This window comes from Trachemys scripta, chromosome 2 (assembly GCF_013100865.1).
Source record: "Trachemys scripta elegans isolate TJP31775 chromosome 2, CAS_Tse_1.0, whole genome shotgun sequence".
NCBI lineage: Eukaryota > Metazoa > Chordata > Testudines > Emydidae > Trachemys > Trachemys scripta.
Genome location: NC_048299.1, coordinates 208,825,095 through 208,844,413, shown reverse-complemented (window position 1 = coordinate 208,844,413; position 19,319 = coordinate 208,825,095). Strand labels below are relative to the sequence as shown.

The 19,319-nt window shown below is 38.8% G+C and overlaps 1 protein-coding gene across 6 annotated transcripts; it reads right to left on the bottom strand.

Moving 5' to 3' along the window:
• Positions 1-6,829: 6,829 nt before the first annotated feature.
• Positions 6,830-18,565, bottom strand: RNF138 (ring finger protein 138). Of its 6 annotated transcripts, none has more exons than XM_034762833.1 (8): positions 18,441-18,565; positions 17,451-17,577; positions 16,185-16,350; positions 14,666-14,781; positions 13,068-13,139; positions 12,489-12,594; positions 11,520-11,627; positions 6,830-9,761 (listed from the first exon to the last, which is right to left on the bottom strand). In XM_034762833.1, the coding sequence occupies exons 1-8, from the start codon at positions 18,559-18,561 to the stop codon at positions 9,693-9,695; spliced, it is 885 nt and encodes a 294-aa protein (XP_034618724.1). In that variant the 5' UTR covers positions 18,562-18,565; the 3' UTR covers positions 6,830-9,692. The 6 variants fall into 6 exon arrangements, with proteins under 6 accessions (XP_034618724.1, XP_034618727.1, XP_034618728.1 ...); XM_034762836.1 differs by having other exon boundaries at positions 18,243-18,541; XM_034762837.1 differs by lacking the exon at positions 18,441-18,565 and adding an exon at positions 17,982-18,124.
• Positions 18,566-19,319: the final 754 nt, after the last annotated feature.

Here is a 19,319-nt window from a genome sequence, read left to right as displayed (position 1 = left end):
AACTCACCTGTTGTGATTTGGAAGGTGTGCTTAGAGCAAACATGGTACCATGTTATGATTCAGGGTTATCAAGAACTAATGCAATCAGCCTTCTGTTTTCTCCCACTGCTCAGCCATAGTTAAATGGGCACAGAGCATGAGCTTGGGCTTGCGGCATTTCATCTCCCATCATCCTCTCTCCCCCACCCCCAAATTCTCTCTCTCTTTCAATCACACATACATACATGTTACCTTGAGGAATGACTGTAAAAAATGCTTTTTCATATGTTTTGATAATTATTTCAAATGATTTTTTTTTCAACTGGAATTCGGCCCATGTCTGACATACTTCTACACTAGTATTTTTTTGAAGTAAAGTTCCTCTATTGGGCAGATTTTGCACTGTGGTGTAGTACAGCTTCTTTAGGCTCCTTTGCTGGCACAAAGTGGATGCTGGCCACCAAGGTTATTCCAATAAAGGGCATCTCCCAAAGATACAGATCCAGCATAAAAGCTGTTCTGCCACTCCTGTCCCAGCTGTCAGAGTAGGAGACATGGCTTCAGAAAAGGGGAAAAGGCTTGTGCCCCAGAAATCCCTGGTGGCTAGATCAGTCACTTGGCACTATCAGCAGGCAGTGCACAGCCAGCCCTGCTTCAAGACAGTGCCAATTTGAGCAGGTGCTATAGCTTTGGGCTCCTCAAGGGAAGGATTCTCCTTCTAATTTCAGATTTTCTCCCTGCACCACCTATGTACTCAGGCTGTGAGCTGTCCAGAGGATTTCTCCTTAACAAATAAGCTATGTGTGGCTGAGGTGTTTGCAGTTTATAAGGAAAGAAATCTATATTCAACAAAATTCAGCTATGCCCACTTCTCTTCACTACTGTATAATGTAATTATCCTCACATGCTCCCTTGTGGTTCTTATTTGTACATCATTTTAATTTTAAAGGTGACCTCCAAAGGGTGGGGGATAGTTGGATTTGTACCTCTTTCCCCCTCCCCCCCCCTTAATGTTTAAATTTGGCCTGACAAGGTTTTTTAATTTCTTTATTTTCTGTTCCAATTAATGGGAGTTGAGCACTCTGCCTCTTCCATGTTGGAGCCTTTAGTTAACACAGAGCTATTAATCTCTTTGCCAAACGTAATAAAGTAAATAGAGAAATTCTGGACGTGTCAGCCTTTAACTAATAGCAAATCAGTAACCCAATTAATGTAGACTTGGAACAGTTACAACAAGTCTATTACTGCAGATTCATTTTTAGAGGTGAAATATTTCAAAAGAGATGTACCACCCAGGAATAGGATAACTGCTCAATGAATTATCATCCCTAAATGGAACAAATATAAAAACATTTAATTTAAAGGTGAAACCTTTCCATGCACTTTGTTTTTGGATTTAGACAATTAAAAATAATTAGTGCCTTGTTGTGGTTTAATGATAGACTAGGCAAGTTTTTTCAGGGGGGGAAAAAGGGCTGGATAAAATGACTTTACAAAAGATTTTCTAGAGTTAAACAAAAAAAAATGCAGTTACCCCCTTAGATGCTGCTACTAAGGCCAGAATAGAATCAAAGTTCGTGTTGAAAAGACCCATCTAATTAACCTTCTTGCTAATTTACATTTTTTATCGACACCTATAGAAATAAAAAGCCTAGTGTCAGACTTCTGGCCTTCCTTGATGTATTTATGTAGCCTGTATGGCACATTCAAATTCTGCTGAAATTAAGCTTTCATTTAAAAAAAATTCTAGCTATAATTGCAAAGAAAACTTTGCGAATGTAAACCAAGTGTTACTGATGCAGTGCTCACTTCATGAATCTGCAATCAGTCTCAAGCAAGAACTGAGGGGTGTAAAGTCGTCTGTCCACAACACTATAGTACTGGTGTTGACTCTTAAGGCTAGTGATGACATTTTTAATGTAAATTTAGCTATTTAACTGCTGATCACTTTAGCAGTAGGGAAGTGGGTGAGAGTGAAGTCTATGGATGTGGGGAATGGGGATTTGCTGTGGGAAAGGAAATGTGGAGGGGGGAAAAAGGAAGACACACGAAAACAAGCATGAGAAACAGAAGATAGGAAACAAAGGGCAGAAATAAGGATCCTAATGGGGAGTACGCTTTTCCCATTTAGTGATGTTGAATGTGACTAACAAATAACCAAAGATTAATAGATACATAAAGGCAATATTCCATTCTTGATCTTTGTGCAAACCTCCCATTGATATTCATGGAACATAAGAACGGCCATACTGGGTCAGACCAAAGGTCCAGCTAGCCCAGTAGCCTGTCTTCTGACAGTGTCCAATGCCAGGTGCCCCAGAGGGAATGAACAGAACAGGTAATCAGCAAGTGATCCATCCCCTGTTGCCCATTCTCAGCTTCTGGCAAATAGAGGCTAGGGACACCATCCCTGCCTATTCTGGCTAATAGCCACTGATGGACCTATCCTCCATGAATTTATCTAGTTCTTTTTTGAACCCTGTTATAGTCTTGGCCTTCACATCCTCTGGCAAGGAGTTCCACAAGTTGACTGTGCACTGTGTGAAAAAATACTTACTTTTGTTTGTTTTAAACCTGCTGCCTATTAATTTCATTTGGTGGTCCCTAGTTCTTGTGTTATGAGGCGTAAATAACACTTCCTTATTTACTTTCTCCATACCAGTCATGATTTTATAGACCTCTATAATATCCCCCCTTAGTCATCTCTTTTCCAAGATGAAAAGTCCCAGTCTTATTAATCTCACCTCATACGGCAGCCGTTCCATACCTCTAATAATTTTTGTTGCCCTTTTCTGAACCTTTTCCAAGTCCAATATATCTTTTTTGAGATGGGGCGACCACATCTGTATGCAGTATTCACGATGTGGGCATACCATGGATTATATAGCAGCAATATGATATTTTCTGTCTTATTATCTAACCCTTTCTTAATGATGTCTAACAGTCTGTTTGCTTTTTTGACTGCCGCTGCACACTGAGTGGATATTTTCAGAGAACTATTCACAATGACTCCAAGATCTCTTTCTTGAGCGATAACAGCTAATTTAGACCCCATCATTTTATATGTATAGTTGGGATTATGCTTTCCAATGTGCATTACTTTGCATTTATCCACATTTAATTTCATCTGCAATTTTGTTGCCCAGTCACCCAGTTTTGTGAGATCCTTTTGTAGCTCTTCGCAGTCTGCCGGGGACCCAACTATCTTGAATAGTTTTGTATCATCTGCAAATTTTGCCACTTCACTGTTTACCCGTTTTTCTATATAATTTAGGAATATGTTGAATAGGACTGGTCCCAGTACAGACCTCTGGGGGACACCACTATTTACCTCTCTCCATTCTGAAAACTGACCATTTATTCCTACCCTTTGTTTAGTATTTTTTAACCAGTTACCAATCCATGAGAGAACCTTCCTTCTTATCCCATGACAGTTTACTTTGCTTAAGAGCCTTTGCTGAGGGACCTTGTCAAAGGCTTTCTTAAAATCTAAATACACTATATCCACTGGATCCTCCTTGTCCACATGCTTGTTGACCCCCTTCAAAAAATTCTAGTAGATTGATGAGGCATGATTTCCCTTTGCAAAAACCATGTTGACTATTTCCCAATAAATTATGTTCATCTATGTGTCTGACAATTTTGTTCTTTACTATAGTTTCAAACAGTTTGCCTGGTACTGAAGTCAGGCTTACCGGCTGTAATTGCCAGGATCACCTCTGGAGCCCTTTTTAAAAATTGGCATCACATTAGCTATCCTCCAGTCATTTGGTACAGAAGCTGATTTAAATGATAGGTTACAGATGACAGTTAGTACTCCTGCAATTTCACATTTGAGTTCCTTCAGAACTCTTGCGTGAATACCATCTGGTCCTGGTGACTTATTACTGTTTAGTTTATAAATTTGTTCCAAAACCTCCTCTAATGACACTTCCATCTGGGACAGTTCCTCAGATTTGTCACGTAAAAAGAATGGCTCAGGTTTGGGAATCTCCCTCACATCCTCAACTGTGAAGACCGATGCGAGGAATTCCTTTAGTTTCTCCACAGTGGCCTTATCGTCATTCCTTTAGCATCTTGATCGCCCAGTGGCCCCGCTGGTTGTTTAGCAGGCTTCCTGCTTCTGATGTACTAAAAAAAAAATTAGCTATTACTTTTTGAGTCTTTGGCTAGCTGTTATTCAAATTCTTTTTTGGCCTTCCTAATTATATTTTTACACTTCATTTGCCAGAGTTTATGCTCCTTTCTAGTTTCCTCATTAGGATAACTTCCACTTTTTAAAGGATGCCTTTTTGCCTCTCACTGCTTCTTTTACTTTGCTTAGCCATGGTGGCTTTTTTTGGTTCTCTATATTTTTTAATTTGGGGTATACATTTAAGTTGAGCCTCTCTTATGGTGTCTTTAAAAAGTTTCCATGCAACTGGCAGGGATTTCACTTTTTGTGCTGTACCTTTTAATTTCTGTTTAACTAACCTCATTTTTGTGTCGTTCCCCTTTCTGAAATTAAATGCTAGTGTTGGGCCACTGGGGTGTTTTCCCTGCCACAGGGATGTTAAATTTAATTATATTATGGTCACTATTACCAAGCAGTCCAACTATATTCACCTCTTGGACCTGATCCTGTGCTCCTAGGACTAGGAATTGCCTCTCCTCTTGTGGGTTCCAGGACTAGCTGCTCCAAGAAGCAGTCATTTAAGATGTCAAGAAACTTTATCTCTGCATCCCTTCCTGAGGTGATATGTACCCAGTCAATATAGGGATAGTTGAAATCCCCCATTAAGTTTTTTTTATTTTAATAGTCCCTCTAATCTCCCTGAACATTTCACAGTCACTATCACCATCTTGGTCAGGTGGTCTGTAATATATCTCTACTGCTATAAAGATGATGTGCCATGGATTGAGGGGAGTATGGTATCCAAAATTTATATTCTTGACAATAATTAAAAATAGAATTAGGCCCGCTCCCGAAAATGAGTTTGACCCCCCCCCCCTCAGTCTAGCAGGAAAGAGAAAAATTAATATTTATCCAGATTAAACTTTTTTTACTAGTCCTTACTGGTGAATGTGTCCACAAAAATGTGGGAGTGGCCCTCCAAAGGAGAACTGGTGATGGTAAATGCTCTAAATTGCTTAAGGCTTTAATTTTGAAAAGTAAAAGGTGAGGGTTGGCCTTTCCCACTATAAGGATGTATTTTTGAAGAAAGCCCTGCTTTCTCGAATGAACTTCAGAAGATAAAAAAATCCTAATATCCATGATTTCAATGTCAATCACACACTTGTAGTAGGCAGCTGCACATTTTAACAATATTTAAGGCCTGTCTTCGCAAGCAGTCTCACAACAAAGGGGATGCTGGGGGTTGTCGTGTATATATGTTTTTCAAATGAACATACATCATCAGGGTATTCATGAGGACTGACACAAATATCAAGAATGCATTTGAAGGATAGACTAGTGTGAAAGGTCTTTTCCAGTTGTAAGATTCTGTGAAAAGGTGTAGGGGCTTTCACTAGATATAGACGTAGCTGTGCATACCTGTTATACAAATCTGGCATATGTAGAACCTAAAAAACATCCAGAAGGTAAACTCCAGCTGGTCCATAAAATTGCATTATGGCTGCAATACTCCTCCATATCCTCCTGACCACTGGTAAAGCATTCCAGGAGAGAGTGTATTTAGCAATCTGATAGTACCAGTGGCACAGGAAAGGACAGTTTAGCTATGTAATAATAAAGGAATTATTCTCTATCAATGCTATTTAATTCTAGAAAAGTTTAACTACATTTATTTTGTATGTTCTATGATTAACAGAATTAAAAAAAAAACAATAATTGTTGCGTAAACAAATCTTTGGCAAAACAGACAAGTTATTTAGCGGTATCCTGGGACTGTCCATAAATTAATTTTGGTTGTTAGGACTTCTACTAGTTAAAATATAGTAAAAAGACTGGAGTTAATTATTCATTTCTGGCTCGGTTCAACAAAACACTGATGCATATGTTTAAGTCCCATGGTCTTCAGTGAGAATTAAGCATGTTTCAGTGTTTGGTGGCAAAAGGGAAGTTCTGTACTGAGTTTCATTGGGCATGTGTACTTAGGAGAAGTGATGTACAACATGAGGAGGAGGAACACAAGTCTTTTCCAACTCAAAGATATTGGTGAGAGTGACCTGGGTGAGAAGGGCATAGTCCAGCAATGCAATCAACCATAAATTCTTCACATATCGTCTCTTACAAAATGTTGCCTTGTTTAAGCAGATATATGGCTTGTCTACACACACAGTTACTCCTGATCAACTCCATGTGTGGACACTCTTATTCTGGAATAAGTGTCCATAAGTACAGTTAATCAGGAAAAATTAATATGGAACAACTCCATCTGTAAACAAGCCCTTAAGATATCTCTTCAGCAACCAGATTTGCCATCTTCGTCAATGGCTGCAAGGCAACTCCTACCCCTCCCTTTAATACATTCTGCTTTTCCCGGTGATGACCCAGGGAACAGCTGTAGTTGAATCTGCAAATAGACTTGGAAGCATGTACCTCTTTGCACTGCCCAAACCAGTCTTGTGCTTCTAACCCCAAAGTTGAATGAAGAACGTAAGGCCTCTATCACTATATCGATAGTGACCAGCTCAGAATGGATCATACAGTCAAACCAATTAGCTCACAGGACAGGTTATTAGTAATGTGCATGCTTAAATATTTATCATCATTTAAATTGTGATGCCACCAGAAGTAGGTATAGAGTTCCTGAATTAGAATCTCAAAGGATGAAGTAGAGTCAAGGGAACTGGTTCTTATTCCTAGCCTTATGACAAGATCCTCCTTGTTAGAGAGTGAAGACACAGAGAAAATAAAGTGTTTTAATAGAAAACCAAGAAGGTACAATTCAAGCATCAGACACCTGTCTTCAACATCAGTACATTTAGAATGTGTTAATAAAAGGGTTTCTCAACCGCACACTTCCAATAAAATTTGCACACTTTACTGCAATCATTACCCATTACCAATATACAGCCTCCTCATGGGTACATTTGAGATGCAGAGTGGAAAAGAGAATGACAACGGCAGTATAATATCTGACCAAACTGCTTATTTTCTTGTCATTCATCAGTTATCTAAAAAATGTAGTTGGAGGATGTCTCACCATAATAAAAATATAAAAACTTAAACAAGGAAGATTTGCCAATATACAGTTTACCATATGCAAAATAGGGAAAACATCCCAGGCATTAAGGATTTGTATACTGCATTTAAATACACAAAATAGAATGCAATAAATGAAAATTACTGTTCAAAGATTAAATTCCTTGTAACATACTGCAAAAGGATGTTATTTTTAAAATATGAATTCAAGTCTCAAAACATTTAAACTCTACTAAAATTTTATTTCAACAATCACATCAAATGTGAACTATTAATTATTGCTGTAACAGTAGAAGGATTTGAGTCTCTGAGTTAGTGTTTTAAAACACAAGTAATTTAAACTAGAGTTCTCAAGACATGTTCAGGTAGCTGAAATGGCTTGTTCAGAGTCAATCAGGTGTTGATCTCAGAATGATTCAAAATAATCTGTATTGGCTCTAGGCATTTATTGCCATCTCCACTATATTAGTATTTTGTTGACTCTGAGAACAAATGTATTCATAACTGAACTTTGAAAAATAAAAAAATTCTATCAGAAGTGTTCACAGTAGAAGAGTTAGCATGTTCTGAACTTTTATTTTTTTTTAAAAATCACAAACTTTTTAGCAGCGGAATATCTTGAAATTTAACCCCCCTCCCTCACATTTTAAGATATTGTAAACAGGCTAGAACTTTAGGGGATCTGTGAAATAGCCTATTCCTCTACATTTTTGGCAATTTAAGCCAGCAGGAGAGATAGTATACTATCTGTTTACACTTTCAAATAGAGAATAAACATTTCAAATAATTATTATATATCCGCATTATAGCTCTATATACTGCCCTCTCCCTCCCTCCCCCTCCATGAATGGACCACAGAATTAGGTTTCAACTTTGAAAATCCTTACACTGTAGGTTCTGTTCTTTACATACATTCCAGTCTGGATAGATCTGGAATATGAAGCACTTAAGGAAAATGCATTGCATTCTCCAGATTACTTCGTTTGGAAATAGCATCACATACCTTTTAAGGGGAGGTTTTCCAAAGGCACAAATGAGTTAGGCACCTGAATGCCATTTGTACTGTTGCTTGTGCTTAGACAATACCATTACTCAGATCACTAACTGCACAGCAAAATTACTGGATATTCTCTTTTTTATGTACACAACACCGATGTACAATAATGACAGTTAGGAATATGTGTTAGGGGGAAAACATTGTGTCCCAATTGACTACAGTATTTGGAAACATCCTATTTCTCCCAGGCTTGGGAATTCTCCATACACCTGATAAAGCCATTTCTTAAGGGACATGCAAGGGAACAAAATAGGGCTTTTGGGTTCTTATTTATAAAGGTCCAAACTTAAAAATAAAAGTTTGTGTTTTTAAAATTGTGGGAATATCAAGTCTTGCCTTCCCTGTTTTTGTTGGACGTCATCTTGCAGGAAGGGAGAACTAGAATAGGAACTTTCGCAGCCCTTAGCGTAAGATATGGAGGTAGTGAATCTTCTTAGCAAGATTTTTTTTCCTCTCAACTGCTTATTCAGGTTTACAACACATGTTAAAATTTTAAATAATGACTGACAAAACATATATCAATGCCTTGATACCAGTTATGTCCTAATCCTACCAGTTTTCAAGTTTAATGTCTTCCCTGTTTTTCATGGTAGACACAACCTGGATTTCTGATGTAACTAACAAGAAAAATAATGTATAAAGGCAAAATACTCTGGCCTTTTTATCAAAAAGACACACTTTTTTTCCTTTGCATGTTATCTTTAAATCATTCACAAGGCACACTGTCAAGTGACACAAAGCACTTCCTCTCCCCACCAGTTTGCAGGGTGTGTGGGAAGAGCTCATAGCCTCTCCGCCCAGGAAGCAAAATGTCCTATTTTAGTGATACACCAGAGAAATAACAAAATAGAAATAATTTCCCTCAGGCCATGATATACCACTCCTTCTTAGTGATGTAAGTGAAACCAATCTGCTTTAAAATGCTGCACTATTGAAAACAACTATTTCAACTTTCCAAATTGGCCATTCTCACTTTTATTATTAGAAATTATGGTAGTAAAAATATCACTTCAGCTTTAAACAAAAGTTACACACAAATATTCTCCCGAGGATATAATTTTGCAAATGAAACCCTGACTATAAAAAGCAAAGTGCAATACAGCATCTTTGCATCTGATTCCCACCCTCCGCCCCGAATTTGGCATTAACAAAAATATAACTGCAAGATCAACAAAACCATGAAAATGTACACAGAAATCAAAAGACACCAGTGAATAGCTCCACCAAGGTCCCTACTTAAAGTAAAAGAACTCTACTCAGTAAAATGACTTAACACCTTTCCAATAGCTGTACGATCAATTATGTAGAATTAAAAAAAAATCTAGTAGTAAAATTCACTCCATTTTTGTCTAATCAAAAAGCATTTTAAAAACTCTTGTTCTTGGAAAAGTTATTTAACCTAAAAAAACAGATACTGAATTCCCTTTTTATTAATATACATTTCAGATTACTGATTGGATTCATGTAGCTTTTCCCTCAGAGTGCAGTAAGATGCAGAGGACCTACACTTTAAATAGTCACGTGACAAGATTCTTCAACAGCATTTTGGTACTGGGTTTCTTCATCAAGCTGAAGATTCTAAACACAATAAGACATTTGATCAAAAACTGAGAAATGCTGTACACGCTTATCAAACTATTCAACTCCATCTGGTTCTTTGTATTATTTGTTGCCCACATATAGTATTATAAATGGCACCTAGATAGAGAATCTCTTGTGTTACAATATATGCATCAAGAACAGGGTGGATAAAAATCAATGAATTTAAACAAAACAAAAAAAATCTGTTTTTTTTTTATTTAAATTGGATTTTTTTGATAAAATGCTTTTTGAGGAAAAAAACTATGTAAACATAGTTTTAATTAAGATACATTATAGCTCAAAGATATCTCATCATGGAATAGGGATTATAAATTCTAATTCTATAGTATCAGACAGTATATTCATGTAATGTTTAAGAAAAGTTTTGTAAATGAGTTCCAATAGTTCATGGATTAGGGACCCAATCTTATGGGGTTCCAGGGGCTTCTGTATAGATTATTTAGGTTAATCTTTCTATCTTCCCAATGGGACTCAGTGCTCAGTCTAGAAGCAACCATCAGAGATGCTTATTTTTGCAGTTCTCAAACTGTGGACTGTGTCTCCAGAGATAACATGTTGCTTAACAGCAAAAATGTTTTAAAATAAATAAATAATATATAGAGGTGAGAAATAACAAGACCTCAACCCTATTGTCCCTCTGTAAATTTGTGTACACAGAGTCAGTCCCTTACGTCTCTCTAAAAGTGCAAAGTTTCAAAAAGTTCAATGAATAGAAGTTTGTTGGGGGCGGAATAGATCTGGATAAGGAGAAGAAGTCTGGAGATAAATGTGAGAAGGGAGGGACAGACATAGAAACAAAAGTGAAACTATTTGAGCAGCGTATTCCAGGATTCTTGGGGTCTTTCTGAGTGTAGCCTTCATTGATTTGAGATCTACCATACCATTCTCTCACTAGAAGGGAAAACCTATAACATCGGCAGACCATAAAAGAGACCCAGTTTGGGTCTCATCTATTTCTGAGTGGTGAAGAATATGTACTAAGGTTATAACAACCAACAAGAATGCACTTTTATGTAGAAATCCATGATTAAATCGAGTCTTCCTGACTTCCTCATTTAAATCCATTTGATTTAAATCAAATCCACCCTGATCAAGAAGGTTGGCTAAACACTCAGTACTATATCTTACACAGATACCAAAGAGAGATGAAAGCAGAGGAGTAGAACTCTTCAGCCGAATGAACCCAATCAATCTCCTCTCCTTGATTTTATTGTGGGCTAGTTAGCTAGGGAGAGGGATTCTCTACCATGTAATTCTTATGAGAGGGTTTTCAGTCAGCCAATATACCTCTAGAACATCAAAGGTGCACCCTAAACCGGTATTTCCAAGGCCTCTGGTTGTTCCCTTTTGGTTGGCAAAGCAACAGGCACCATAAAGGTGGCAGTCTGGAGTCTGTCACGCTTTCCTTGGGAATAGGGGTAGTCTTGGGCAGCTGTGCAAGGCTGAAATTAGCTTTATGCAACAACCTTGTCTACACTAGATGGGTGTTCAGCATGATTTAGCAGCATCTGTTGCCAATACCCACTGTCAATGGCAGTTACTGTTTATAGTGTAGACAACAGTTTAGAAGTGGCAGAACTACCTCTAAGTAGCAGGTTCCACAGCAGCTAAACATGTAAAAGTTGCAAATCTTCTGTGGGCTCTGCTGCCACAGAGGCTAATTTAGTACTTTCCTTCAGAGAAAAAAAAGTTTCCCATTTCTTTGAAGAGCAAGAAAAATGGAAAAATGCTTACCACAAATTCTCCATAGTCAAACTGGTGTCTTAGATTTAGATGGCTAACAAGATTTCTAGTAACCTGACTGGGATCTGCCCATGGAAGAGACACACAAATTGGACAAATCTAAATTTGAAAAATTAAAAAAAAAAAAGTATTAGCCAATAAGAAGACATCATTATATTGTGTAGTCTATGTAAAATCTTAATCTGATACTTATCCACCTCAAAAGTGAATGTACTAGAGTTTTACATAAACAACATTTTGAATGTTACACAATTTACAGTTTTCCAGAATAATATGTCTAACATTTGAGACTGTCAACTTGAAGTTTTTTAAAAGAGGTTAAAAGGAATTTGTTACTACATCTGTCTGTAAGTCCTCCTGCCAATTTGCTTTTTAAATAAAAATTTCCTGTATTTTAAAAAAAATATTCTCCCTTCTGCTCCATTGATGTTTGTGTTGGTCTTACACACAACTAGGGTGCAAGAGGAAACTATACAGAGGAAACAGTGAAACTGACTACACAGAGTAAAATAAAAATATCTTTCCCTCTTTAGCTTTTGGTTTTAGAAATGTTAGGTTTCATATGTAATAATAGTAAGTTACAAGACAAATAAGATTTTTAAATTGACAATGTTTCTATAAGTAACAGCAGTTCTAGTTAAGCGACCAGAAAATAAAAGCATCAAGCTCAAAAAACAAAACAGTTTACATTTCAACTCAACACAGTAACTGAAACTAATATGACAAAGAAAAAACAAATGCCTTATGACTGAAGTGAAGTAAGAAAAGTTATAGTTAATAGGGAAATGTTTTTGAATGAAAACCCCTTCTTCAACTTAACTACAGTGTCATCAATGCAATTCTTTTCTTAGAGCATAATGCTTGTTTGGAACTGTAAGAGCCCAGAGAAATAAACTATTACTCTAAATAACTAAAATAAGGGGAGTTTAAGATGCTTACATTGAAAATATATATACTTACTACAGGAACTATCTGATAAAGGTGTCTATTGTTACAATGATCCAGTAGGTGTTGCCGGGTAAAGTTGGTTTCCTGACACAGGGGGCATTTGAATGTGGGATGTGCACTAAAAATGGAAGTTATACAGTATTATATGGATCTATTAAAACAGAATTTAAGAGATATCAGAGGGAGATAACAGAACATCTGCTGACATTGTCATAGCCTTTTTTGTTAGTAGTCAAAATAAAGGAATTCTGATGACACTTTGCTAAATTGTAAATTTCAAGAAAAACTGTATATTTGTGTGTCAATATGTATTCTATTACGTTAGGGAGTTTAGACAATTCTTTTGTCTTTTTTATTGAGGCCATAAAATGCATCTTGGAGATTCTTCAAGTAAGAAGAAGCAACAAGAACACCAGATTCTAATTGATAAACTTGCACGTACATGAATCCAAGGATTAAAAAAATAAATTTAAAAGAAGTTTGTCAGACTCTCGTAAGAAGTTTGAATTGTCTTCTCCCTACTGGAAATATATCTAGCACTAAATATGGACAACTTAATCACTTCTACAATATTGAATTGAAGAAGCCTACCTTGCATCTCCCTGAAGTGTCTGAAGATTAGCCATCTCTCCGTTATCAAATGTAGATGTATCACTCCTATTACTTTATATAAAATGTTAGATAAAGTATACAAGTTTAATTTGTGTTTGAATACCTAGATACCAAAAATATAGTTTTTTTTCTATTTAAAAAAAAAAAATCCATGGAGTCCCATTAATTGTAAACTGATCATATAGGTAGAACATATGGTAAGCATATATAACATGACAAATAATTAAATATCACCCCTGCTCAGAACTTTTCTTTTCCATCAAGATGTTATTTTTCACTTGGTTAGCGTGATGAACTTTAATAGAATGTAAAGTAATTTAGTATGAAAACAGTGTTTAGTATATGCTTATCCATTCAACAGCAAGACTGAATTTTTGGGGCAGGGAGGGGAACGGGAAGAGGACAAATAGTTCCAATGGCAGTATGGACTGTGTAAACAGAAGACAGGGGCTGTTTTCTAAAAGGAATTAGACAGCTGTTTGCTCAGGATGATACTTTACAACAGTAGTTAAAAGGCATTAATCCTCCATAATTTGAAACTGTAGAAATGAGTTTCTGCAGTTTGTGCACACTAGGTACTTCATACAGTGTGTTATTTGCAAGAATGCTACTTTCTTTAAATGCAGGTTTTGACCATGTATCTTTAACTAAGCCAAGCCAAATTGCTCGACTATGTATGTCTTATAGTGTTAGACATGGGAATTCTGAGTGTGTAATTTGGTGTGCAGTAACATGACAACTTCCAGAATATTTTTCCAACTCAACCACTTCAGAGCAGCATGGCATGATAGTTATGGAAAATGCCCACATTTGAGCCCACTTCCACATATTCCTTGTTCTTTACCATAGATTCATTCGAAACTCAAATGGATTTTTTCCCCCAACTGGTCGAACTACTGAAAATAGATGGTGATAAACGAAAGTACGCAGTATGTGTAAGTATCTATTAAACTAAATGTGAATTTTGAATGCCTGGCTTTGTTTTTACTCCGGTATTGACAAAACAGGTTCTTTAGCCTTATGGCTTGCAACTGAGAGAGGATAAATGGCATCTGGTTATATAATTTATAAACCAACATGTAAAGATGCCAAAGGGCTATTATTCACTTTCAAGAAGATTAACTCAAGATGAGTCAAATCTGAAGACAAAATCCTAAACAGAAGACAGCAACATTTTGAAACAAGAGGAGACTAAGCGACCATCTATCCATTTAAATAGTAATAAGGGAAAAATAAAACTTCTCTAAACCTAAGAGCAATCAGACCTCCTATAAAGCAACTTACTCAATTGCTGTTAAGGCAAAAAACAAAAAAACAAAAAAACAAAAACAAAAACCCACAGTCGGAGGTACTCTCACACTATACAACCTTTAGGGAAGGCTTCTGGAAGTCATTCCAAAACATGCTGTACAGCACTTTTCTAAATGCCACAGATTGAAGAATAAAGAACAGGATCGAAAGGGTGTTTCTGGAGAAATATTCATTTTTGAAGCACAAGAACTTAGACAACACTGTTTACAAAAAGAAAATGTGCCCTAGAAAAACTATCTGAGTCATACATGAAATACATTAATTACCTGTTCCCTGTTGAATCTTGGGAAATCTGAAAGTTTGGAACAATAGAAGGAACACCATATTCATCCTGATACTTCTTACATGTTTTATAATGGTGTCTCATGCGAGAAAACCTAACCTGTAAATGAAATTTCAAACCATTTAGATTTTACAGTGTAACTAGAACATCTGGGAAAAGAATGACGGTACTTCTGATAAAACAATGCATGTAAGAAAGGAAAACAGAACACCCCTGTATAACAATATATTAAATTCTAATTCCTCTTCTAATGCAACTTTAACAACTACATTCTGTATCCACTCCATCTATGCACTGAACACTTAATATTGTATTAGGCATTATATTCAACTCTTGATACAAAAGGAAAAGGCACTCTGGGGTATTCATTTGTTTTAAATACACCCTTCCCCTTCAGCAATAATGTATTGCTTTGTGATCCTAGCCCTCTTGCCATTTATGCAGTCAGTTACACCTCAAACTAACATTTTCAGGGATTCCTATTGTCAAGCTAGAGTACTGGCTCCCTTGAGCACAATGAAGAGCTTCACAGAAAGAAGTGAAAGCAGGACAGCTACAGATAGAAACATGTCCAAAGGTTCTAAGAACACATTATCTTTCACAGCTAGTATGCTCAATGACACATGTAAGCCACTTTGTTATTTCCAGTCTACCAGTTTGCAACTGAGTGTAAATGGCATTTGGTTTTATAATTTATAAACCTGAACGTTTAAATGATTCCCTCACCTTATTTCATTTTAAACAGAGATCATGAGTAACAAAGCACCAAACTCAGTACTCATGGAGGATCTCACACAATCCTCTGAGATCCAAGAGTGAGGAAGGGTAGTATTAAGACTTTTTGGATTCAAATGCTTCATAAACAAAATCTATTGGATGAAATCCTGCCTCCATTTAAGCAAGACTCCTATCGACCTCAAGGGGGACAGGATTCCACCCATAGTGTTCTGAACATTAGTGATCTCTTTACCAAAGGGAAAGCAGAGAAATTAAATAATATGGTAGTGTTTACTGACATTTGTATTGCTGTTTGCATTTTTTAATTTTGTGCTCTTCTGCTGCAAATTTGAGCACTTTAAAAAATATAGCACATTATGAGCTCTTTAGTTTATTTTCTAGTTATTCCCCATTTCTCATTGTCATAGTTATTCGTGTTCTCTTGGCCTGTTTTAGAGTTTTCATTCATTCCTCTCAGTTATTCTAACTTATGGAGCACTATCAGTTTGGCACTTTACAAAAAAAAATAATAATAATAATAATAAATCTTTCTTGAAAAGCAACTTTATTTCAGCAGCCACTTTGCTCTGATTTCAAACTTTGTTTCATAGCTAAGGACCAACTTCTACTTCAGATGCATGTGTATGCACTCTTGCCTCACTTGGTGCTCAATGCTGCAAGTCTTTAACTACTGGGCATTAATGACACATAGCAGCATGAAGGATCAGGTCCCCAGGAAGGAAAGTTTATTCACTTGTAATAAGTAACTCTTATGTTTACTCCACCTGTTTTTCACAGCATCTACAACACCCAGAAAGCTTCTTCATGTTGTTTTCAACATCTAGAGCCCTTTTGGGACATGATCTTTCTTTTTTAGTCACAGTTCCACGGCATAGAGGACAATGCGTTCCACTTTCTCTGATTGCTGTCAGGAAACATTTCCTACAGAAGCTAATTCAAAGTTAACACAAACACAAATTAGGGAAAAAAAAAAGTTGGGTAGGTCAATATTTTCTGCTTTAGCACCAAGGATAGTTGAGTAGATATATTATTATTTATTATAAAAATAGTAGAGTCAGGCCTTAAGTTCAGCAATAAGTTCTGCAGGATAAGGATCACTGGCTGATGTCTGTATCTATAAGTCTTCATAAAAACAATACAGATCAAAAGAGGTAAAGTTATTATAGAAACATACCACTGATCTCAAGTTATGGGATGTTTGGCAATTCATTTTATACAGAGATTGTACTTTCTAATTCCAGTACACTTGAGTTGTGTAACTTGAATGATCATTAATGAGATATTGAACATGTGACATTGCGGAAATTATCAGATGTTCATGTTTATTTCTAGACCAATTGTAATATAGCCCAATACTGCAGCCCTTCACTCACGCAACTGCCCCCATAAATTCCAATTTGTTGGTTTGTGCAGTCCCCCTTACCTTCCATATATAATCAGCATTCTTTTAAGGGTCTGTGTTGATTTTAAAAGGAACACTTTTGGGGTGCTTTTGGCAAATTTCTAGTTTGTAATTAAACATTTCTCAGAAGTAACATACACTTTTTGCAGCATTGTGAATGACAGCTAGAAAATGAAAGTGATTACACTCTTTCCATTTTCCAATCTGAGAGAATATAGCCAGTGGATAAGAAATTAAAGGTACACATTTAATAAGATTTGTAAAATTCTTTCACTTCTAAATATGTAACATAACATTAGTAATACAGGCAAGGGATGTAAAAAAAATATTTTTCACCTGATTGTTCTTTCATTACAAATGAAATAAGGATGATAAAAGCTCTGAAACACCTCATACACAATCTAAATTCAGCATTGGATAGAGGTTTATTATCAGCACAGTGGAATGAAAAAGCTTTAAAAAGGTCTGTAAAGTTTTACTGTATGTATCATACTGCACTAGACGCTGCTCCCAGGCCAAGTGTTGGAAAGCTGGGGGGGGGGGACGGGGACAAAAGGAATAACAGCTTCTCAGGAGGCTAGAGGACAAGCACTCATAGAGGGGAAGGTCAGGGGCAACAGATACCTACACGTGTTGGCAGGTTACTGTCCTCACAGGCGTTTTGAACACCTCCTGGCACACGGGACAGTAAAAATCCTCTTCATTGAAACAAATAGTGGCAGGTTCCTCGGCCATGGCAGTGAGTCTTGACCGCTCTGTGGGAGTAAGGGGGGGAAATCACTCACTTAAGGAGACTTAGGTCTTAACCGATTTCCCCCTTGTGGGGATGAAGGGCTGGTGGGGGAACAGGCCCGTGCCCTCTGGTTGGCAGCGTCCCTCGCCAGCTTACTTCTAGGGGGCGCTGATGCAGGCAGCTGGGGCAGAGGGCGCTCCTACTAACCAGGGCCAGAGCTGCAGGAAGGCGGTGGTGGCCAATGGGGAAAGGGAGCTGTGGGAAGGGGGCTGGCAGGCCGGTCCCTGTCGCAGCGAGGGCCCTGGCACCGGGAGGGGATCGGTTCCCCCCCCCCCCGGCCCTGTCTGTTTCCGTCTCTCTACCGGGCCCGAATGGCAGCGGGAAGCGCCCTCCCCCCTCTGGGGCCGAGAGCGCGGCCCGCGGTACCTGGCGGGGGCCCGCTGGGCGGGGCCGCCGCTCCAGTGTTTCAGGGTCTCTCAGCCGCAGCAGCAGCTATCCCGGGGCGGGGTGGGCCGGGTTTCCATGGCGATTACCTGCGGCTGGGCCCGGCGGGATTGTTATGAAACAACAAGCGCCCCGCTGTGGCCTGCTGGATGGTCCTAGCGGGACAGCCCCCTTCCCGCCACCAGCCCGCTATCCAGAGCCCCCGGGAGCCCGCCCCGAGCCCTGCCGCGCCCGCGTCCCCACCCCTTTGCTCGAGCCCCTCCGCCGCTGTCAGGCCCTGAGCTTCCCCTTCGCGTCGGCCAAGGAGGGGCCCAGTCTGTGACAGCAGTTCCGGGGCCCTGGGCGCCCGGCCGGTTCAGCCCCCAGCCAGCCCCGCCGCTTGCCCCGAACGCCTCTCACGCCCGGGGCGAGCAGCCCCCGCGTCCCGCGGGAGTGACTTGCGTGGCGTTCGCACGGGGGCCAGCCCAGCCTGGCAGCAGAGGTGCCCGCAGCTCCCTCCCTCCTTTGTTTTCTGCTGTGTGGCTTTTCCTAGACCATTGTCCTTCCCGATGGGTTTGGCCATTGCCCCGGGTCAAGCAAAGTGGGCGGAGTGGGCAGCAATTGTACTTTTCAATGGGGAATTAGCTCTGATTTCAGCCTCTATTGTAGCTGTATTGGTGCAAACCCCTAGGGGTATGGCGGTGCTCAGGTGTTGGGTGAGTAACTGACTTGAGCCCTTTTGTAAAGGTTAATCGGAGCACTCTCCAAATAGTTGCCCCAGCAAGCAGATATTTGTCCTAAGTTAACTCAAGGAAAAAACTAGCAGAGACAACCCCCAGAATTGGTACCTTCTGCGCACTAGGGGTTGGCACTGTGGTGGCTGAAATTGAAGCTAATTCCGAGCATAGACTGGACATTGATGCTAAGATCTCAGAATTCTCAACTCTGATGAGAGGGAACAGGTGATGTCCACTATACAGCAATAATATGCAAGATAATGTGGCAATTGTAGGAGTACCTAATAGGGGAGTTACCGCTGCTGGCCTATACTGAGCAGATTGCTTAACAGGAAAGTAATTGGCTGTTTCTGCAGGAGGAAAATGACGGGATTGTTGGCCCGCATGGTTTGGGACATAAGAACATAAGAATGGCCCTACTCGGTCAGACCAAAGGTCCATCTAGGCCAGTATCCTGTCTTCCAACAGTGGCCAGTGCCAGGTGCCCCAGAGGGAATGAAGAGAACAGGCAATCATCAAGTGATCCATCCCCCTGTCGCTCATTCCCAGCTTCTGGCAAACAGAGGCTAGACACACCTTTTCTGCCCATCCTGCCTAATAGCCA